We start from the raw sequence: 24,005 nt of genomic DNA on the forward strand, positions 1-24,005 counted from the left end.
TGCTTTTGAATATGGTGCTGGAGAACACTAGAGAGTCCCTTGGACTGCAAGGAGATCCAACCAGTCCATCTTAAAGGAAATCAGTCCTGAATATTCATTGGAAGGACTGATGTTGAAGCGGGAGCTCCAATACTTTGGCCACCTGATGCGAAGAACTGACTCATTGGAAAAGACCATGGTGCTGGGAAAGATTGAAGGCAGGAGGAGAAGGGGATGACAGAGGATGAGATGGTTGGATGGTATCACCAACTCAATGGACATGAGTTTGAGTAAATTCCAGGAGTTGGTGATAGACAGGGAGGCCTGGAGTGCTACAGTCCATGGTGTCGCAAAGAGTCGGATATGACTCAGCAACTGAACTGAACTGAGCCATGTATGAGGTTTTTAATTTCTCTACATCCTTGCCAACATCTGTTTTGTTGTGTCTTTGTTATTTAAGCTATTCTGTTGTGAGGATTAGCTTTTTGTGGTTCTTATTTGTATTTTCTTAAAACCGATGTTGAGTTTTCATGTGCTAATTGGTTGTTTCTCTTTGGAGAAATGTATTCAGACAGATTCTGTGGCCAATTTTATATTGGGAAAAGCTTTTTCATATATTTTTGGTATAAGATTATGGATACAGTAACTGATACTATCATTTTTGAAGTTTATTACTCTTAGTTTTTTTTTCTTTTAAATGTCATAGAATTCTAGACTCTTTGGAAATTATATATAGAAAGTAAGTAGATGTCTGGAAGGAACAAACTAGAACAATGCTGTCCAGTAGAACTGTGTGATGAGGTCAGTATTCTGTATCTGCAGTATTGGTGTCATAGATAGCCACATATGGAAAATGTGGCTAATGTAACTGCAGAACTGAATTTAAATTTGTTTTAAATAGCCACATGTGGCTAGTTATTACTTGATTTGATAGTACAGATCTTAGAGTGCTACAGACTTAGTCCTAAGTATAAGAAAGAAAAGGACCAAGGACTGCTCTTCAGAAGTTAGGGAACCCAGACTAGTTTTAGGACAAGCTGACAATGTTGAAAGAATATCCAAGAAACTAATGTTATTTTTCAAGGTGGGGGGAGGGAGATATCCTTTTGATAAATAGGATAAGATTATACTTCGATGCAAGGACTTACCTGGTGGCTCAGATGTAAAGAGTCTGCCTGCAATGCAGGAGATCTGGGTTCAGTCCCTGGGTCAGAAAGATCCCCTGGAGAAGGAAATTGCAACCCGCTCCAGTATCCTTGCCTGTAAAATCCCATGGAATTAGGAGCCTGGCAGGCTACAGTCCATGGGGTCACAAAGAGTTGGATACTACTGAGCATCTAACACATACTTTGATACCTTCTTAAAGTATAATCCAGAGGAACAAGAAAGAAGTCCACCAAGAGTTTGACTTGTTTAGGTGGATGAACTTCCTTTCCAGGACTTTTATTTTACCAGGGATAAGTATCTTATTACTATGAGATAGAATAGTTTAGCAAGAGGAATAGATTGATGGAGTACAAAATGTATACTAGCAGGAGCTCATCAGTGGGAAATTGTGATGTCCTTACAGGGAGCATGACGTAATAGTCTTAAATCATATATATTATAGGCACAGGATCTTATTTTTATATTGTTATCAATAGTTTGAAAAAGGATTCAGTTTCGTGGTTAAATTATTATTGAACTTTTTTCAATAATAAACTAATTTTCTTAGGGGAAAACTCCCAGTAGTTTTTATAAAACTAGAAAAAGGGGAGCTGAATCCTACTGGCTTTCCAGTTAAATGATAGATTGGTTTGTTATTTGTTGTTGATAATATGACTTGTGATAAATTCTTTCCTATAGGCCAGTTTAGGAAAATTTATTTTCTCAATAAATATTTGTTAAGATCTTACTATGAAATATTGTGGGTATCACGGGTACTAGTGGAAAATAGATGGCCTCAGAGAGGATGGACAGGTTGAACACATACAGAGCATGTTACGATACTGTTTATTTTTAGTTTTTACCCTGAATGGGGGTATGGCTATTGGAGATAGTTGAACAGAAAGGATCTTTTTTATTATTACTATTTTAACTAGATCATTCTGAAAGGGGCTGATGGAATTATGCAGACAGTCATTTGGGGAAGGACCAAGGCGGTGACAGTGGGAGTGCTGAATAGTAGTTGTATTTGAAGTTAATGCAGACATACATTTCTTCCAGATTTTTGTGAGGGCTGAGAGAAATCACTGATGTCACCAAAGTTTTGGCTAGGAATTTATAGGAACAGTGATGGGGAAAGAATATAGAAGGAACAAAGGTTTGGGGTGAATATAACAGTTGAGTTGTGGATATGTTAATATAAGTTCCTTATTAGACATCCACTTTGAGAGATGTAATTAGGCCAGTAGCAGGTGTGGAGTTCATTGGGGTCAAGGGTAGGTTTTCATAATGGAGGGGGGCACAAGACTTTATAAGGCAATTCAAGAGAGAATGGAAAGACAAATTGTGGAGACATCATGTTGTTTAGTCATTATTAAGTCATGTCAAACGCTTGTGACTCCATGTAGCCTGCCTGGCTCCTCTGTCCATGGGTTTCCTAGGCAAGAATACTCAAGTGGGTTGCTATTTCTTTCTCTAGGGGATCTTCCTGACCCAGGGATTGTCCTCTGTATTGGCAGGCATATTTATTCTTTACCACTGAGCCAACAGGGAAGCAGACATATCATACAAAACTTAAATTTTACTCTTTTGGATGTACAGTTTCTACCTGCATAGCTATGTATTTACCAGTGCAATCAAGATATAATTCCATATCTCCCAAAAATTTGCCGTGAAGCTTTCTTGTAGTAAACTCCTTCCTCCACTGTGTCCCCTGGTGATCACAAATCTGTTTTCACAGACACCTCCTTTAAAGAAATTTTATTGTAAGTGAGAGAGGTATACTCTGACCTGGCTTGACAACATGAGAATTTAATAATGAATGGTCTTACGTGTTTTCTAACTTACTGTTTATAAACAGTATTTTTCATAAATGTTGTTCATTTGCTCAGTTGCTGTGAGCGCATGGACTGAAGCTAGGCTTCCTTGTCCTTCACTATCTCCCAGAGTTTGCTCATACTCAGGCACATTGAGTCGATGATGCCGTCCAACCATCTCATCTTCTCTCGCCCTTTTCTCCTGCTCTCAGTCTTTCCAGCATCAGGGTATTTTCCAATAAGTTGGCTCTTCACATCAGCTGGCCAAAGTATTGAAACTTTGGTGTCAGTCCTTTGAATATTCATGATTGGTTTCATTTAGGATTGACTGGTTTGATCTCCTTTTGTAGTTTTCACCTTTTTAAAAAAAAACAAAAATTGGACCACACTGACAGTTTAAGACATTATCTTTTGGAAAGATCCAAAGTGATATTTGGGAGTGTTTATTGAGTACATCATAACAATTGAGTAATAGTGTAATTCTTTGAAAATTGAGCAGACTTGAAAAGATTTCCACCCATCACATGGATGGAAAGTTTTATAAATAGTTTAAAAGTTATTTTTCCTAATGCTGTTTTGGATCTAGTCCTATTTCAAAGGACTCAAAGCAATCTATGTTCTATCACCCAGATAATTTTATTTTAGGTAAATTTTCAAATTGCCCTCCCATGAAACATAGTTTTAGATTAACATAGATTACCAGTGAATCCATGAAGAAAATTCAGTATAGTTGCTTAAGTGGCTTTCATATTTTTAACCAAATGTACTATTGACTTCGCAAGAGTACCTCTAAATACTTACATCACCAATACTTTTCAAAAGATTACAGAGCCAATTATTGATTGCTTTCATTGATTCTACAAATACAGAGGTTATTGATTCCTGCTCTTTGTAAGTATCTGTTCGTGTGGTGTTCCCCAGCTTTGATCACTGTTTTTTGCGCAAAGTTCCTAAACCTTACAGAGGTACTGATAAACCTTTGTTTTTCTGGGTGTGTGTGTGTTTCTGTTTGTTTTTCTTTAGCTCAAAAAAACTTAGTTAAAATTTGATGTTTCGGTGCCCTTATATATTGAATGAATCCTGCACAGCAGACCTGTTTATCATTAAGTCCCTTAATCATTTAGTTGAGCAGTACTTGCTGTAAAAACAGTAATTAAACAGTAATTAAAAACAGTAATTTTAACTGTCGCACAGATAAGCTGTATCCTTAATGGACCAAAAGAGCAGTTTAAAGAAAGTTAAGGACCATAAAGTACAACTGTAAATTTACATTAGTAATTGACACTCTTCCTTACGTTATCAAAACAAGTGTTTATAGTCATATCCAGTTCCCAGACTAGTCAAGGGAACATTTGTGGAGGGGTACCTACAAATAACAATTAGAAATTATTTCTTAATATAGAAATACAACACAAATTATAAGAATTATAAGAATTTCACTAGTGGATTTATTTTAAAGGTCAACAGGATAAATTTTACATCCTGAAAATGAGGGGTTTGAGGGTAAATATTGATACATCAGCTTTATTTTAATGTAAACCTGAACTAAACATGTTACATAGGCATGAGGGTAGAGCTTCCCCAGTAACTCAGACCATAAAGAATGTGGGAGACCTGGCTTTGATCCCTGGAGAATTCCATGGATGGAGAATCCTGGCAGACTGTATATAGTCTATATTGCAAAGAGTTGCAGAGTCGGACATGATTGAGTGACTGATACTTCATAGTCATTTTTAGCACTTTTCCCTTAGGTAATTAAAGGCAACAGTCTACTCATTCATAAAATAAAACTGAGATAAAAAAAATGTCCTATTAAAATTTTATTATGGTAGATTTTAAAATTTTTTGGTTCCTAAATTATGTATTTAAAAGAATTTTATACCGTAGTCTTCAGTAATAAGTTTTAAGATAATTTCATTGTGTTAATTACTAAAAAGCAATTTTAAGACATAAAGTCTACTGAGGGTATTGTGCTGTCAATCCAGTCTAGTGAAAAATTTGGTAATTTTCTTAAAAAAGATCAGAAGACAGTTACCTAAATCATTCAAATAAGGTTTTTCAGATGGTTTTCTAAAGAGTATAATGTTCAAAAATGCCAATTACTGAAGGTCTTGATTTTTTAATAATTTTATTTATTTTTAACTGTTAGGTCTTAGTTGTAGCGCATGGAATCTTTCCTAGTGGCACGTGGGCTCTGTAGTTGCAACATGTGGGTTTTTAGTTCACTGACCAGGGAATTGAGCCTACATGCACTGCATTGGAAGGCAGATTCTCAACCACCAGGGAAGTCTAGAAGATTTTGATTCTTGAACACTTCCTTTAAATTCTGGTATTCATGAGTATCAGTAGTTGATAACTCTGCTCATCCAGTGTACTGCTTCATCCACACAAGGCCAGATAGATAAATGTTGTAAAACTCCTTTTCTTTGTAGAAAATCTGTACAGCATAATGTTACGTAAGGGGTGTGTTGTGAAGGTTTACTGTGGATGATGTATTGGGAAACTTAAAATTGAAGTTGTATAAGTTGTAGATTGTTGTAAATTGAACCATTCACAGAATTTTAGCAGACAGTTGGAGGGAGTGTCTGACATCCAAAAGCCCCAAAATACAAGTAGCCTATAAAATCTGACCCTTTCTTAGGAAAATCAAAGATGATCAGGAAGAAACTTCATCTTGACATTTTTCTGTTGCAAATGAAGAATAATGTAGTGGGAGAAAAAATATTTCCTAACCCTTGAATGAAATTATAATGAGAATGTGTGTTTAAACTGAATTTGATAAGTCAGTATTGTAATGGGGGCAGTAATCTTAATTGATTGCCTGTTGCTGCTGCTAAGTCACTTCAGTCGTGTCCGACTCTGTGCGACCCCGTAGACGCCTGCCCACCAGGCTCCCCAACCCCTGGGATTCTCCAGGCAAGAACACTGGAGTGGGTTGCCATTTCCTTGTCCATTGCGTAAAAGTGAAAGTGAAGTCGCTCAGTTGTGTCTGACTCTTAGCAACACCATGGACTGCAGCCTACGAGGCTCCTCCGTCCGTGGGATTTTCCAGGCAAGAGTACTAGAGTGGGGTGCCATTGCCTTCTCCTAAATCTGTCCAATTTTTAGGACCAGAAACAGTTATGGTTCATTAAGTAAACATTCTGGAGAATATAGGTTTTTGCCAATACTTTATTCTAGTTGTTTCTACTTTGATAGTAGTTAAGATGTATTACTAATCAGGTTTTCTGAGGCCAGAGGTCACTGTGTTACATTCAGTCATTGAAGAAGCTTGCCTTTGAATGCCTGTACATTTAATAAAGGCCTTGTAATGCTCATGTTTTACCTTGGAGGTTAGGGTAGAGGGTTTTTGTTTTGTTTGTCTTATCTGTTAGATTACTAGCTAATGTGTGTCCAGAAGTGTTTATTTAAAATGATATTTTAGTTTTGTTTTTATTTTGACTAGATTTTATACTAACACTTAGTGTCCAGGTTCTGAACTCAGTGGAATCACAATTCTCTTAGTGTTCAATGCTTGTTCTCTAGTAACAATGTAACTTCCATGAAGACTTTTTAATGGCTTGGGCTTTATAATTAGAGAATTCAGCTCTTTCATTACCTCCTGTGATTTACTGTATAACTTTCTTGTGGGGGAAGTGGTTACTTAGTTTGTACCTGGTTCTTGAAGCTGTTATAGGAAGCATCCTATTATCTATTCTATAACCAAAAAGATTCTCTCAGTAGGTGTGGTTTTTCTCTTCCTGTTTTCTCTTCTCATGTTTTCACATTGATGAGCTTTGGCATCTTATAAGGCATGGTCTACTTAAACTTCCTTGGAGAAATGTTGGTGAGTTTTTTGAGAGCCCATTTTTTGCTTAAGCAGCAGTTCTGTGACCCTAAAAGCCCTTCAGCATAACCAGTTGATCATTTTTCTTCAGAGAACTAAAGCGTTTGACTTCCTTTGTGTTCATGATACTATTGCATAAATCGAAAATACACAGTGTGTTTCTTCATTTTTGTTACAGAGATATATACCCTGGTAAGATGAAGTAGTATGGTTCAAAAAAGAAATTACAGTGCCTTAGAGGATAGGGAATCTGGAATGGCTAGTTCATTGGCTTGGAGACTGATGCCAGTGAGTAAGTGGGTTGGAAAGTAGGTTAGATCTCTAAATCCAGCAGGGCTCAGGCATGAGCTGTTTCATGCCTAAAGGTGTGGTAACTCACTTTTTTACTCTCAGAAATTGTACAGAGCATCACAAAGGAAAGTAGTTTCTGAACACTGATATTTTACAGTTTCTGGATCATTATACTTTGGAAAATTTGGGGCCAAAAGACAAACAGCTTTATGTAAAAATGGAAGAAAGTAGTTACAATAAAAAGTTACTAAGTAGCTCTTTTGGTAATTCCCATAAATGGATTAAAACTGACAGACAGCTCCGTTAATACTCTTCTACTGAGAAGAAACCTGCAGAAGCATGAGCCTACTTTCTGAATAACAGGATCTTAAATTTTCCTATTTCCTAGGATTCAAACTTCCTTATTGGAACGTAAAACAAAACTGTTTTAATAACTTACCGAGGGTTGATTCCCTCACTTATTTGATAGTACACACATACTCTTAAATTAGGAAAATGTTCCTGTCATACCTACTTGCCTTGTTAAAACAGAATAGAAACATTTTTATATTGTTAAGGTTGAGCAGAAGAAAGAAATGTCTGTGAGACTGCAGAATCAATGTTCTCACTGCCAGGATTGGAGACTGTTAGCTACTGATGAGGCATATAAGAGGGAGACGCATCACATTATATAAGGGTTTTAAAATTTTATCGCTTTGAAGTTAGGTGGGGGAACAGTTGGTGGATTGTTCCTTGGCCTTGGAGTCAATAGCTAAAGTGGTTCAGAACTAGAATTATTAGTTTTTTTTCCTACTGGTACATCTTAACTTATGCCCTACAGGCTTTTGTAAAAAGAATAACATGGAATAAAAAGACTTTCTGGAACTAATGTCCTTGTGGGAAGGTTTTTGTTTTATTTTTTTCTCTTTACAAATGTAAGCACCAGTACTATGCCATCACTTTGGTATATCTTTAGCAGTCACAGGAATACTTACTCAGTGGAAGCAGCAGTTGAAAAATATGTAATTTTTGAGAGCTAAATGTGTGCTGAGCAATGAATTTAGGCACTAGTGAATGGTGAACAAGATAGACAATATCCTCTGTTGGAGCTTTGAGCGGAGCTTATGCTAAATGTTGTTAGAATTGATAGTGGTATGTACACCCAGCTAATACATATGAAATGCCTGTTTCTGTAGGCCAAAAGCAGTTAATCATGGAAGTTTTATATGGTTCAACCTAATGCTATAAACTAGTGATAAATATTTGTATGCTTCTGTGGATGAAAATGCCAGGGATTTAGCTAATAAGAGCACTGTTTGCAAAGTTGGTTAATTGTAGTCATTTGTGAGTACTTTATTTCCTTATAATACTGTAGCACATATATGAAAGGAATAAGATGAAAGGCAAAGGCCATTCATGGCAAAAAGTAAGGTTCTATCAATAATGCCATTGTACACAGGAACCTTTATGTCCAGAGATTAAGGCAACCATTGTGTGTATATGTGCAGTTGCAGTATTAAAAAGAATAAATTGGCCTTATGAATGAAATTAACGTAGCAAAAAGAATTAATTGCTAGACAATTGACAATAATATATATCATTTTATAAGGATACAGTTGTTGGAATCTTCCTGACTTCTTTGTGAAGAAATTCTGTTTTCCTTTTATCCAATAGGATGTACAGTTACCCAGCACGTGTTCCTCCTCCTCCTCCTATTGCTCGGGCTGTAGTGCCCTCAAAACGCCAGCGTGTATCAGGAAACACCTCACGAAGGGGCAAAAGTGGCTTCAATTCTAAGAGTGGACAGCGGGGATCTTCTTCTAAGTCTGGAAAGTGTAAGTATTATTACTGCAGCTTTCTGGTTCTGATATTTCTTGTATGTTGAAATTCAGAGATCAACGCAGTTAATATTCAAAACTTTTATGTTTGTACAAATAACTGTTTAATCAAATAATGGAAGATGAGAAAATAGTGATTAAGGGGTCAGCTCTAGGCAGCCTTTGTCCTTAAGGCCTTGGTAATTTGAAAAAGTCATTAGATTTTAAGGAGTTGCAACACCCATTCAGTGTATAAAATAATGTTGCTAAAACTAGAAAATGCTTTAAAATAGAATTGAGGGGTTTTTTTTTAGCAGGCTTACAAAAGTAATAATGCTGCTCCTAAGGGAATAGATTCATTAGATTCCATTTTCATCTAATAATCAACAGATCAGTGAGGCGCCCCCAACCCCCACCCCCACGTCATTACTAGGACAGTCTGGTATAGGCTCCATTTCTCTTCAAGGATCTCATGTTGACCACCATTGTATAGTCTAGAGGGGGAATGTGTTTGGTTATCTGGTAGCTTCTAGTACATCTGATTTTAATCTAGGTTTTTGTTTGTATTAAGTGAAAGGAGATGACCTTCAGACCATTAAGAAGGAGTTAACCCAGATAAAACAAAAAGTGGACTCTTTACTGGAAAGCCTGGAAAAAATTGAAAAAGAACAGAGCAAACAAGGAGGTAAGTGGTCCTATTGCTTGTTGGGTGTAAAGTAGTTACCTAAGCTAGTTGCAAGTACATGTTGAAATAGTGGGGTATAAAGCAATTGAATATGAAACTTGTGGAATTTGAATTGGGAAGGGCATTTTGTGGGAGGATTTAGATTTGTGCTGCAGTTCTATGATCTGTTAGTGGGGATTGCCTACATCCTGTGGACATTACTTGCCCCTAGACAGACTTGTCCTTCTCATCCCCAGTAGAGATGAAGAATGATAAGTCAGAAGAGGAGCAGAGCAGCAGCTCCCTGAAGAAAGATGAGACTAATGTGAAGATGGAGTCTGAGGGGGGTGCAGATGACTCTGCTGAGGAGGGGGACCTACTGGATGATGATGATAATGAAGATCGGGGGGATGACCAGGTGAAAACCACGGGAAAGGAAAGAAAGAGGTGGTGGAGGGGGGGTCAGGGCCACATGGAGTGCCTCTAACTCCATCCTATTTGTGTCTGTTTCTCACAGCTGGAGTTGATCAAGGATGATGAAAAAGAGGCTGAGGAAGGAGAGGATGACAGAGACAGCGCCAATGGCGAGGATGACTCTTAAGCACATAGCGGGGTTTAGAAATCTTGTCCCATTATTTCTTTACCTAGGCGCTTGTCTAAGATCAAAATTTTCACCAGATCCTCTCCCCTAGTATCTTCAGCACATGCTCACTGTTCTCCCCATCCTTGTCCTTCCCATGTTCATTAATTCATATTGCCCTGCGCCTAGTCCCATTTTCACTTCCTTTGACCCTCCTAGTAGTTACGTTAAGTCTTACCCTGTAATTTTTGCTTTTAATTTTGATACCTCTTTATGACTTAACAATAAAAAGGATGTATGGTTTTTATCAACTGTCTCCAAAATAATCTCTTGTTATACAGGGAGTACAGTTCTTTCCATTCATACAATAGTTGCTTCCCTAACTACAAAGGCAGTCTCATTAGTTGAGTAGAACCTGAGAGCAGCTTTGAGTTAGAGGTATGTGTGTTATACCCCACATAAGAGTGCTGTGTGGGGCTGTTCAACACAAATGTAACAATGTATTTTTGTGAATGAGAGTTGGCATGTTAAGTGCATCCTCTAGAAAAATAACTAGTGTAATAGTCTTAAGATTTGTTTTCTAAAGTTGATACTGTGGGTTATTTTTGTGAACAGCCTGATGTTTGGGACCTTTTTTTCTCAAAATAAACAAGACCTTATTAAAACCAGGAATTTGGAGAAAAAATAAATACCCTGATTTTTTTATTTTTGTATTTTATAATTGTTTACTTCAAATTCTTTGTTTCACAGCAGCCTTCACAAAACCCCTAGAATGTACTAGATAAATATCTTTGAGTCATAATTATTATGCATACCAACATACACTTCAACTTAGGTTTCATTGGGGTGGGTGTTGAATCAAGGAGACAAGTCACTTGGATTGAAGTGGAGATTTGTTTGCAAAAATGGCTTTTAAGGCCTAATGAAAAAGTTTGGGAACTTCCTTAAGCCTTTTTGTCAATGTTTTGTGATCCAATTGGCACCTTTTTTGAGATTTTTGTTGTGTGCTGAATTGTTTCATCCTTAAGTAGAAGAGGTTCAAACATGTCAAGAGTGAAACAGCTGGAGAATGAAACTTGTCTTTTCTTCCATTTTGTTTTTTAATTGCCATTTATAGCCCCAGTAACCGAATGGATTCTGAGTCTGTGCCTCAGTGTTTACTGATTGTAGAGCTATTTCCTGGTCTTCTGTAGTCTGTTCCTTCCTACCAAACTGTGAGGACAGAGTCAAACGTTTATTTTACTTACAATTAATTCAGTCCATTCAAGCTAATTTTAGGCATGGTACTAATTAGCACCCAAACTTGGACTTATTAAACCGCTTTCAGGTTTATGATGCTTGCCTTGTCCTGAAAGGCTCTTTTTATGTATGTTTCATGCTTCAGGTTTTCCAGCAGGACAGGACAAAAACATGGTCAGTTTGGGCTGTTAAAACTTACGCGCCCTTGGATTTCCCAGAAAGTTGCTTCTGTTTCAAAGGCATTTATATACAACTTGGTAGGGACAGAAGTCATGTCCTATTTATAAAGGTTCCATAAATCACTTTATCTAACAGGTGACAAAGTAGGACAGAAGGGAGAGGCTGGACTATGGACTGCCCTTGTAGCTCATGTCACTGTATATAAGTAGGTTTTGTTAGGACCTTGGTCAAAAGTACTTCTAACTGCCTTGTTTCATATGTTCTCATATGTTACACAAACTCAGAATTTAGCACATGACTGGTGACAAGAAAATAAACTAAATCCTTAGAAGAAGGCTCAAATGTCTAGGTCCAAGTTCCAAGATGGTAATAAACGCTGTTTTGAAATTGTTAGCCATCAGTATTTTAAAATATTGGACTACTTAGCCCAGGCATGGAAAGTGTCTGTTTTTCATTCCATTTGAAACCATGTATTGAAAACCCTATGGAAAGCTCAAAACAAAGTAAAATACAGTGCTGCATTTGCTTGGATATAAAATTTAGAATAATAGGTTTTCTCAGTATACCATGAAATCTAATGCCCTTGAAGCTTTAGGGTACTTTTATTTAGAGATCAGTTTTTAAAGTGTACTTTTTCTGAGAACACATGCCTTGCCTGTGACCACTCTGACCGACCATTGTTTAGTCGCTTAGTTGTATCCACTTCTTGGTGACCCCATGGACTGATCACGGTTGAACTAATTTTATTTTCAGGAGAGAACCAGGAAGCATCATTACTGACTATAACCTGGGAGAACGAAGGACTTAGCCACATTAAAAAGTTCTGTACAGTTGACCTTTTTATTTAGTGTGAGGAAAATTCAGCTGCACCAGTATAAAGTGGGGTTTGAATTTTGGGACCCTAGTTAAGATCACCTTGACCAAGAAAATGCATTTCAGTTGAATTCAGAGAGGTCAAAGAAAAAGTAGTACCCTGATTACTTGCAGAAACTAGTTAACAGTAGTAAGCATGTGTGACATAGAAATGAGGGTGATGAGTAAATCTTATAATAATGCAGAGTGGGGATACTAAGTAACTTTAAAGAGCCTCACTTGCTTTATCAGTGCTGTAACTCACAGAGAACAAGTATTTCTACTGTGATGTTTGAATAATAAGGGACACTACGTTGGAGGATGTTTAGTGTTTGGAGGAACATTAGGGATAAAGTAAAAATTTGGCCAGTTAAGCTGTAGAGAAAAGGCTGGGTATAGATGGCTACCTGACTAGAATGGCAGAATTCCAAATGTTGGGAGATTAAATTAGGGATTTTGAAGGTTCCAAGTTATTCTCTCTTTCTCTAAGTCGCTTCAGTCGTGTCTGACTCTGTGCGACCCCATAGATGGCAGCCCACCAGGCTCCACCGTTCCTGGGATTCTCCAGGCAAGAACACTGGAGTGGGTTGCCATTTCCTCCGAGTTACTCTAATTTTTATTAATCAAGGAGAAAGCCTCAAAACCATAGCAGATTGTGTCAGTAACTTTCAAGTTTATAAAATGTAGAACCCCAGTTATGAAAAGCAGGACCTGTAAGTCCTATTGTGAGCTAGAGTGGGACTCTCTTCCCCACCACTTGAATTAAAACTATAAGACAGGTTAGGAAGAGAGAAGGGATAATGTAATGAGGAATATGCCAAAAAGACAAGTAAATGGGAAGGAGTAACCTAAGACATATAGGGAATAAGAAGCTGCTGCACAGTCCACTGGGATTCTCTGAGATGATGGAAATGTTCCATCATGCATTGGCCAAGACGGTAGCCTTGTGAGTGAGCCTTGGAAATGTGGCTAATGTGGGGAATTCCCTGTCGGTCCAGTCGTCAGGATTCTGGGCTTTTACTGCCAAGGACCTGGGTTTGGTCCCTAATTTGAGAACTAAGGTCCCACAAGCTGTGTAGCCCCATCCCCCAAAATGTGAGGAGTTGGAGTTTCATTTTAACTTGAGTAGTCACGTGTAGTGATGGCCTTCTTGGGTAGTATTAGAGAATACTGAGCAGTTTTTAAACAAGTAATAGATAATTGATTACTAACTCAAACTTAACATAAACAAAAGTGACTGTTTCCAAGTTGTTCCATGTCTGGAGTTTAAAATACTGCTGAGCCATGGGCTCATTGAAGACATCCCTAGAACACTGAACATTACCTAGAACATCCCTCAACCCTAAATTGAGTATTTCCCTAGCATGAGAACATGTACAACCCCAAGCCTACTCTGTTGTGTAATCCACTCTCGAAAAAAATCCACCATTTTTCTTTCCATCTGTCCACTGAGTACTGGAGTGGTTCATAGATCTAATCATTGGAAAAGCGCATTGTTGAAAAATGCCTGGATAAGAGCTGAATAATTTGTAAAAATTACTTTGTTAGAATAGAACAGTGACTGCATTCTTTGACCCTGTACCTTGAGGCTATGTGTGTGTTTCAGGAGAAGCACCTGGCAGTACCATTGCAGGAATGTCCTAAAGAAAAGTCTCTCCCAAAAGGACTTCCTAATGTGGAGGGAGTTAGATGACACAGATTGACCCAGACAAGCCACAATAATGAATTGATGGTGCTACTGTGAGATATTTTGGGGGCAGGAGCAAGGTGAACCTGGTGATTCCAGCTTGGTTCTTGGGTAACAGCTTTACTAGTTTTCATCCAGACTTAGAAGTCTTACATTGGACTTTGATGTATGGACATTCTTTGGGTTTAGGGTTTTTGGGGGCCTGTTTTTGTCCCTGCCTTGAAGGATGCTTGCTCCTTCAAGCAGAGTTAACAGTGTCATACTTCAAACACCCTGTTGTTGGTCTTTCTGGGAGAAATCAGCCTAACCAGAGTTTGGAGTGGACCAGGTAGTCTGCTGAATAGCAGGCTAGAGCCAGCTGCCAGCCCAGCCTCACCCACAAGATTTCTCTCCCTCCTTGGAACCTGTGTTTTACTTTTTGTTAGTTTCCTCATCCAACCAAACCTGACCCTTCATCAAAATTTTATACACACTCTTCGCAAAAGTTGTTGGGTAGCAGCAACTAGGTCATTCCCAGAGTCCTGGAAGTTGGCTGGGGTTTAGTTGCCAGGAAGTTGTCTGCATAACTGCAGAAAGTCCTGTGGTGGCCTGTACTGTCCTTTACAGGTGCCCCATGTCGGACTGACCTCCCAGCTACAGGTGTTTCGGCCCTGCCTTGGGCAGAGGAGCAGCCTTTGACAGCATCCTCACTGTGTCTTCTCATGACACACTTGGAGATGGGTGACCTCAGTGTTTGCTGTCAGTGTTTTTATTCTGTCTTAACCTGGGCATACAAACGATGCATTCTGGTGGGGCCCTGCAACACCTGGGGACATACCCAGGGCTCTACCATCTCCCCTCCACCTGGAATCAGGCACGTGGCGACACACCCTTGCAGTTGTGCTTTCTTGTCCTGTGTCCACCTGAGTGTAAGTATGTACATCTTTCTTTGAAATACTAACACTCCCATCAGAGTTCTGCACTTGAAGGATTCTGCAGTCTTCACACAAGGGACTCGAAGGTTTGTTTTCCCTAAATATCTACAGAACTTGGAAAGCTCTCTCTTAGCTTTGGTGTATCTGGAGTCATTTTTCAACTTTTCCACCAAGATGGCAGCCTCCTGCCTGTCTTCTGTACACTTGATTTTCATTTTGCCTCCCTCCGAATGCCCTTTGGATGTTTTTCATTATTGGTTCCCTAGCCATGTTCTCCCCCTGCTCTCTTTTTGGGCAGTTTTATGGCAGTCTTCAGTTACTTTCCTTAAGCAGTATTGACACCTATCAGTTTCAGAATATCCTGGCGCAATTGAGTTGCAACATGGTCACCTTTTTTTGTAAGAAATGTGCTAGTGAAACATCAATCAAGGTTAACAACACATGTACAGTTGCATCTAGCTCATATAAATGCATAATTATTTGCTCTGTTTAAAAATAAAAATGATACACCATATATTAGCTGGTATTAAAGCCCATGTGCCTTCTAAACAACTGTTCAGTTGTTTTTTTCTCACCATCTTGACTGCCGCCATCCCAGGCCAGGCTGCCGTCACCCTTCTGGCTTGCTCAATACCCTCGTGTATAACCATACCCACTCTGGTCCTTGTCTAGTCCAATCACAGTAGTGTTTCCAAAATAAAATGATGGCACTCTTCAGCTTAAAACTCCCCTGGCCTTACTTGCCCTTAGGATAGTGACAAAACTGCTTAACAAAGTGTTCAGTTCAGTCACTTAGTCATGTCCTACTCTTTGTGACCCCATGGACTGCAGCACGCCAGGCTTCCCTGTTGATCAACTCCCGGAGGTTGCTCAAACTCCTGTCTATTGAGTCAGTGATGCCATCCAACAGTCTCATCATCTGTCATCCCCTTGTATCTTCAGTCTTTCCCAGAGTCAGGGTCTTTTCCAGTGAGCCAGTTCTTCACGTCAGGTGGCCAAAGCATTGAAGCTTCAGCATCAGTCCTTCCACTGAATATTCTGGACTGATTTCCTGTAGGATTGACTGGTTTGATCTTCTCCAACACCACAGTTCAAAAGCGTCAGTGGTCTAAACTTGCCTATCTGTCCAGCTGCTCTACCATATGGCCCTGGTCTTTGTCTTTTTCAACCATATGGAACTTCTCTTTGTCCCGCCTACTCCCCCGCTCTTCTCCCTCCACCTTTACTCGTTTGTCCATAGTTAACTTCTATTCATCCTTAGAATTTAGCTCAGGTGTCACTCCAGGAATCCTCCCTACCTTTCCTAAGTAGACCAGTAGGCTCTCAGAAACAGGAATCTTTGTAGCACTGATTACACAATTTGTATGATTATTTGATTAATAAGTTTTAGAGTTGAAACAATGAAAGCAGGAACCATATCTATTAATGCTCACCAATATATCCCAAGTGCTTAACACAGTATCTGACACAAAAATACATATTTGATGTACGAATGAAGAAAGGAAGAAGTGGAGGAGAGTTAGCCTAGTGTAAGGCGGTCTAAGAAACAGGCAGCAGGAATGCCAAGCAAGGCAGAACTGACTTCACAACATACCTGGAAGGATGTAATGCCTATGCCTGTCTCAAGGAGGCGCTTTCCTAACAGGTGAACTTCAGTGCCTTTGCTTCCACTGTTTCACAGTCCTCTCCCAATGCTAGCCACTAACAAGTCCCTTAATAATCCATCTGATGCCAAGAATGAGAGAGAGAGCATTTTCCAGAAAGATGGATAGACCCATTGCAATTAACTTGTCTTTATCAATAAAGTCCAGTTTTTCTTACATAGCCCACTCTCACCTTAGTAAGCAGCTCTGCTACTCTTCAACACCTGCATTTTTTAATTTTTAAGAAAAGGATACACACACACACTATAAGGTGCATACATTTTAAGCATATAGCTTGACTGTTTGTAAAGTGAACATGCCTGTTTAAACACCACCCTGATCAGGATATGGAATGATCCCAGTACCCCAGAAACCTTCATGCCCCCTCCAGTCATTACACCACTAGGTAACCACTATTCTGACTTCTGTCACCATTAGATAGGTTTTGTCTGTTTTTGAAGTATGGATGGATGGAATAGGTAAAAGTTTGGGCTTCCCCAAGAAAACACTTGGATGCAGTAGTTTATTGAGGGATTGATCCTGGGAGATGAGTAATGAAGTGGGGAGAGTTAAGGAAAAGCCAATATAAAGGTGTGTTATTGAGACAACATGTAGCTTTCCAAAATTGTCTGAGAAATGGGAGAAGAGAGGCTGGAATACTCTGGCTCCTGTTCCCCATTAATTTATACTATTCTGGGCTATAATCAATCTTAATAGGCTCCAGCAGCATTGAAGGACATTTGGATTATTTTCAGTTTGAGACAGTCCTGTTATGAATGTTCCTAAACCTGCCTTTGGAGAACACATATGTACACATTTCTGTAGGGTATGTAATTGGGTGGCATTTGGGGGTCATACGGTATGTGTATATTTAGCTTTAGTAGATACTGCAAAACACTTTTCCCAAAGTTATTATACTAGTATATATTCTAACTGTAAATGATATTTTCAATTCTCCACATCCTTGCCAACACTTGATATTGTTTGTCCTCTTAATTTTAGGTTTTTTAATGAGTATGTAGTGGTATCTCACTTTGTGTTTCCTTTTTAGTGAACGTTTTATTATAATTAACAGAAAAATGCACAAATCGTGTGTAGCTGTTAACTTGTCTCACACTGAAAACACACAATAGCTAGAAGTCAAGAACTGGAAAATCACCAGCATTATAGCCCCATGCATGCCCTCTTCTGATCACTATACCTCCATCCCAGGAACATACTATCCTGACACCATAGATTGTTTCTGCCTGATTTTGAACTGCAAAATAAATGGCATAATATGTAGTTTTCTGTGTCTGGCTTTTTGATTCAACATCTTGTGCAATTCATCTCTATTGTTGCATGTTCATACTGTGGTAGACTATTATGCTGTAAAAATATACTGCAGTTTATTCATTCTGTGAATAGGTATTTGTACTGTTTTTGATTTTGGATGTTATGAATAAAGCTGCTATGAACATTCTAGAGCACGTCTTCTTGAACATATGTATCTATTTCTTATGGTTATGAAGCTAAGAATGAAGTTACTGGGATAAACAGTATTCTCCACACCCTTGCCTACCTGCTATATTCCCTCTCTAAAGATGCTTAGTGGTATCACATTAAATTTTTCTTTTATAAAAAATAAGACTTCAATGTTTGATTTACAGGAAAGTTGCAAAGATATACAGAGAACTCCTTGTGTATCCCTCATCCCTCGTTAAGTTTCTCTTAATGTTAACATCTTAACACTACCATGGCACATTTGTCAAAAACAGGAAGCCAGTACTGGCATATTACTGTTAAACTCCAGACCTTACTCAGATTTTACCAGTTCTCCCCTGTATATGTGTGTGTTTCTGCACAGTTCTGTCACATGCATGAACTCAGGTAACCACCACCCCAATCAGTATTATGAAGAGCTGCCCCATTACCACAAAGGAACGCTTGTGCTATTCATCACCTCACTGTGCGCTCGTCCATCCTCCGCTACCGTCCCTAACCTGCGGAAACCGCTAACCTCTTCATCACCATAATTTTAAAATTTCAAGAAGTTATGTAAATGGCATCAGACAGTATGTAGATTTTTGAGTATGGCTCCTCCCCACCCCAACAGCAAGATGCCCTTGAATTTCACCCAAGTTGTTACATATATCAATAGTTTTTTCCTTTTAATTGTTGTGGATATTCAAGTTTGTTAATTGTTCATCTGGCTAAGGACATCTGGGATGTTTCCAGTTTGGAGCTATTACAAACAGAGCTGCTATGAATAACTGTGTATCAGTTTTTCTGGACATTTTATGGTGACTGGTATGGTAATATGTACGTTTATTTTTATTAAAAACTGCCAAACTGTTTACCAGAGATGCTGTATTGTTTTACATTTCCATGGACAATGTATGAGACATCCAGTTTCTCCACATTCTTGCCAGGATTTGGGATTGTCACTTAATTTTATTTTCACTTTTCTAATAAGTTTGTAGTGGTTTTCTGTTTTTGTTTGTTTGTATTTCCCTTGTAGCTAATGGTATTGATCGTCTTCTCATGTGCTTATCTGTTATCCATACATCCCTCTTTGGCAGAATAGCTGTTGATGTTCTTATCAATTTTATCATTGACTTTTTAAACTGCTAAGTTTTGAGAGTTCTTTACATTTTCTAGCTACATGTCCTTTGTTTAGATGGCTTTCCCCCACTCTGTAGCTTAGCTTTAACAGAGACTTAGTGGAAAAAAAGTTTTAAATTTTGATGAAGTCCAGTAATCAGTTCTTTTTCTTTTATGATCATGCTTTTAGTGTCATTTCTAAGAATTCTTTACCAGGACTTGAGCCCTGCCGATTTTCTCCTATGTTTTTCTCTTCAAAATTTTAGAGTTTTAGCTTTTATGTTAAATCTATGATTCATCTAAAGTTATTTTTTGTATAAGATGGGAGATTTAAACTGAAGGGTTTTTTTTTTTTAACTATGGCTATTGCCAACATCCGCTGGATCATGGAAAAAGCAAAAGAGTTCCAGAAGAACATCTATTTCTGCTTTATTGACTATGCCAAAGCCTTTGTGTGGATCACAACAAACTGTGGAAAATTCTGAAAGACATGGGAATACCAGACCACCTGACCTGCCTCTTGAGAAATCTGTATGCAGGTCAGGAAGCAACAGTTAGAAATGGACATGGAACAACAGACTGGTTCCAAATAGGAAAAGGAGTGCATCAAGGCTGTATATTGTCACCCTGCTTATTTAACTTCTATGCAGAGTACATCATGAGAAACGCTGGACTGGAAGAAACACAAGCTGGAATCAAGATTGCTGGGAGAAATATCAATAACCTCAGATATGCAGATGACACCACCCTTATGGCAGAAAGTGAAGAGGAACTAAAAAGCCTCTTGATGAAAGTGAAAGAGGAGAGCGAAAAAGTTGGCTTAAAGCTCAACATTCAAAAAACGAAGATCATGGCATCTGGTCCCATCACTTCATGGGAAATAGATGGGGAAACAGTGGAAACAGTGTCAGACTTTTTTGGGGGGCTCCAAAATCACTGCAGATGGTGATTGCAGCCATGAAATTAAAAGACGCTTACTCCTTGGAAGAAAAGTTATGACCAACCTAGATAGTATATTCAAAAGCAGAGACATTACTTTGCCGACTAAGGTCCGTCTAGTCAAGGCTATGGTTTTTCCTGTGGTCATGTATGGATATGAGAGTTGGACTGTGAAGAAGGCTGAGTGCCGAAGAACTGATGCTTTTGAACTGTGGTGTTGGGGAAGACTCTTGAGAATCCCTTGGACTGCAAGGAGATCCAACCAGTCCATTCTGAAGGAGATCAACCCTGGGTGTTCTTTGGAAGGAATGATGCTAAAGCTGAAGCTCCAGTACTTTGGCCACCTCATGCAAAGAGTTGACTCATTGGAAAAGACTCTGATGCTGGGAGGGATTGGGGGCAGGAGGAGAAGGGGACGACAGAGGATGAGATGGCTGGATGGCATCACAGACTCGATGTACATGAGTCTGAGTGAACTCCGGGAGTTGGTGATGGACAGGGAGGCCTGGCATGCTGCAATTCATGGGGTCGCAAGAGTCGGACACGACTGAGCGACTGAACTGAACTGAACTGAACTGAACTGATTCAATTATTCCAACACCATTTGTTGAAAATACCTTCCTCCACTAAAATGCTCCTGCACTTTTGTCAAAAATGAATTAAGCATAGTTGTATGGGTCTATTTCTAGGTTCTCTCTTTTGTTCCATTGTTCAATGTATTAATCCATTTGTCCATATCATATTTTTTTTAACTGCAGCTATATAGAAAGTCTTAAAATTGGGTAGAATGTTTCTTTCCTCTTTACTATTTTATGTTTTCAAAACTTGTTTTAGTTATCTCCTTTACATTTCCATATGTATTTTAGAATATGCTTGTATGTTAAAAATCTTACTTGGATTATGATAGGAAATGTACTAAATCTATAGATCAATTTAGGAGAATCAATGTCTTTAATCAATGTTGAATCCTTTAATCCATGAACATGGTATGACTTTCCCTTTGTTTAGGTCTTTTCTTTTCATCAGGGTTTTGTAGTGTTATCTTGATCTTGCATCATCTTGTAACCTTATTGAACTCTTATTCTAGTAGTTTCGGGTTTTTAATAGCTTCATTGGGAAATGAATTTTTTCAGTGCATTGAGAATTTTATAGATTCATCTCCAAGATAGCCATGCCATCTGCAAATATGAATTTTCTCCCTTTCCAGTACGTATGATTTTTGTTTTCTTTCATTCTTGCACTGGCTAGGATTTCTAGTACTATGATGCATAAGGGTGGTAAGACCAGACATCCTTGCTTTGTTCCCAGTTTGTGGGGGGGAAATATACACTCTTTTACCATAAGTATGATGTTAGCTGTAGATTTTCCACACATACACTTTATCTGGTTGAGATAACTTTCGTCTATTCCTAACTCACTGAGAATATTTTTTCATGAATGAGCATTGAATTTTGTCTGTAGATTTCCTTGGGTAGTATAGCCTTTTTTTTTTTTTTGGCTGTGCCACACAACTTTATTTAGTTCCCTGGCCAAGGATCAACTTGTGCCCCATGCAGTGGAAGCATGGAGTCCCAACCACTGGATCACCAGAGAATTCCTGGTAATATGGTCATTTAAAAAATATTGACCCTTCCAATCCAAGAACATGGTCTATCTTTCCATCGGTTTTTGTCATCTTTATTTTCTTTCATCACCATTTTACAGTTTTCAGAGTACAGGTCTGCCTCCTTATGTAGATTTATTCCTATGTATAAACAAAAGTTTATCCACCTACTTAATGGACACTGATTTTTTACCTATTGACTGTTGTGAATATTGCTGCTATGAACACTATTTACAAATATCTATTCAAGTTTCTGCTTTCACTTTTTTGGCTATGTACTTTGAAATAGAATTTCTGAATTATACACAAATTCTATTTAATTTCTGAGGTGTTTGTCACACCATTTTCTACAGTGGTCACACCATTAATTTTCTGGTCACACCACATGACTTGTGGGATCTTATTTCCCCAGCCAGAGATCAAACCCAGGCCCCTGGCAGTGAGAGCACCGAATTCTAACCACTTAACTGCCGGGGAATTACCTTGGCTGCACCATTTTAAAGTCCTACCTGCAATGCCAAATGTTCAAATGTCTCCACATCCTCCCCAATACTTGTAATTTTTTTCTTTCTGCCATCCTAGTAAATGTGAAGTGGTATCTCAAAGTGGTTTTGATTTGCATTTCCCTATGGTTTTTCCAGTAGTCATATATGGATGTGAGAGTTGGACTGTGAAGAAGGCTGAGCGCCAAAGAATTGATGCTTTTGAACTGTGGTGTTGGAGAAGACTCTTGAGAGTCCCTTGGACTGCAAGGAGATCCAACCAGTCCATTCTGAAGGAGATTAGTCCTGGGTGTTCTTTGGAAGGGATGATGCTAAAGCTGAAACTCCAGTACTTTGGTCACCTCATGGGAAGAGTTGACTCATTGGAAAAGACTCTGATGCTGGGAGGGATTGGGGGCAGGAGGAGAAGGGGACGACTGAGGATGAGATGGCTGGATGGCATCACTGACTCGATGGACATGAGTCTGAGTGAACTCCGGGAGCTGGTGATGGACAGGGAGGCCTGGCGTGCTGCGATTCATGGAGTCGCAAAGAGTTGGACATGACTGAGCGGCTGAACTGACTGAATGATTAATGATGTTAAACATTTGGCTGTGTTTATTGACCACTTTTCTATGTTCCTTGGAGTACTGTCTATTCAAGTCCATCATTTCTTTATGGCTGTGCTGGGTCTTCAGTTGCGGCGAGTGGGGGCTGCTCTTTGATGTGGGGTGCGGGCTTCTCACTGTAGGGGCTTCTCTTGCTGCAGGGCGCAGGCTCTAGGTGTGCAGGGGTCAGTAGCTGACTTGGGTTCAGTAGTTGTGGTGCACGAGCTTAGTTGCCTCATGGCATGTGGGATCTTCCTGGACCAGGGATTGAATTCACGTTCCCTGCATTGGCAGGCGGATTCTTTACTACTGGACCACCAGGGAAGTCCCTTTTGCCCATTTTTAATTCCAGTTTTTTCATTTTTGTTGGGTTAAATAAGTCCTTTATAAATTCCGGATATCAGTTCCTCATGAGTTACATGATATTCAAATATTTCCTTTCATTCTGTGGGCTATGTTTTCATTCTGTTAATTTTCTATGAAAGTGAAAGTGAAAGTTACTCAGCTGTGTCTGACTTTTTGCAACCCCATGGACTATACAATCCATGGAATTCTACAGGCCAGGAATACTGGAGTGGGAAGCCTTTCCCTTCTTCAGAGGATCTTCCCAACCCAGGGATCAAACCTGGTCTCCCACATTGCAGGTGGATTCTTTACCAGCTGAGCTACAAGGGAAGTCCTAATTTTCTAGAGTGTTTTTTTTCTTTAATTTAATTTTTAGTTGAAGGATAATTGCTTTACAAAATTTTGTAGTTTTCTGTCAAACATCAACCTGAATCAGCCATAGATATACATATGTCCCCTCCCTCTTGAACCTCCCTCCCATCTCCCTCCCCACCCCACCCTTCTAGGCTGATACGGAGCCCCTGTTTGAGTTTCTTGAATCATATAGCAAATTTCCATTGGCTATCTATTTTACATATGGTAATGTAAGTTTCCATGTTACTCTCTCCATACATCTCACTCTCTCCTCCACTCTCCCCTATGTCCATAAGTTTGTTCTCTATGTCTGTTTCTCCATTGCTGCCTTGCAAATAAATTCATCGATACCATTCTTCTAGATTCCACATATATGCATTCAGTTCAGTTCAGTTCAGTTCAGTCACTCAGTCGTGTCCGACTTTGCGACTCCATGAGTTGTAGCACGCCAGGCCTCCCTGTCCATTACCAACTCCCGGA

General features: G+C 39.0%; 1 protein-coding gene and 1 long non-coding RNA gene across 52 annotated transcripts in view; one reads left to right on the top strand and one right to left on the bottom strand.

Moving 5' to 3' along the window:
- Positions 1-10,785, top strand: part of HNRNPC (heterogeneous nuclear ribonucleoprotein C) — a 44,787-nt gene extending 34,002 nt beyond the window's left edge. For 28 of the 50 annotated variants that reach the window (XM_069595854.1, XM_069595876.1, XM_069595877.1 and 25 more), the window contains 4 exons: positions 8,710-8,870; positions 9,424-9,537; positions 9,774-9,934; positions 10,034-10,785. In XM_069595854.1, the coding sequence (XP_069451955.1) occupies positions 8,710-8,870; positions 9,424-9,537; positions 9,774-9,934; positions 10,034-10,117 (520 nt within the window). In that variant the 3' untranslated portion in view covers positions 10,118-10,785. The remainder of the gene's footprint in view (positions 1-8,709; positions 8,871-9,423; positions 9,538-9,773; positions 9,935-10,033) is intronic. The other 22 variants (XM_069595891.1, XM_069595892.1, XM_069595868.1 and 19 more) reach the window with 1 other exon arrangement.
- Positions 10,786-21,788: 11,003 nt separating this feature from the next.
- Positions 21,789-24,005, bottom strand: part of LOC138443466 (uncharacterized) — a 31,371-nt gene continuing 29,154 nt past the window's right edge. Inside the window, exon 4 of one of the 2 annotated variants that reach the window (XR_011258164.1) lies at positions 21,789-23,302. This is a non-coding gene — a long non-coding RNA (uncharacterized lncRNA). The remainder of the gene's footprint in view (positions 23,303-24,005) is intronic. The other variant, XR_011258165.1, reaches the window with a different exon arrangement.

This window comes from Ovis canadensis, chromosome 7 (genome assembly GCF_042477335.2).
Source record: "Ovis canadensis isolate MfBH-ARS-UI-01 breed Bighorn chromosome 7, ARS-UI_OviCan_v2, whole genome shotgun sequence".
In the NCBI taxonomy this organism is placed as follows: Eukaryota; Metazoa; Chordata; class Mammalia; order Artiodactyla; family Bovidae; genus Ovis; species Ovis canadensis.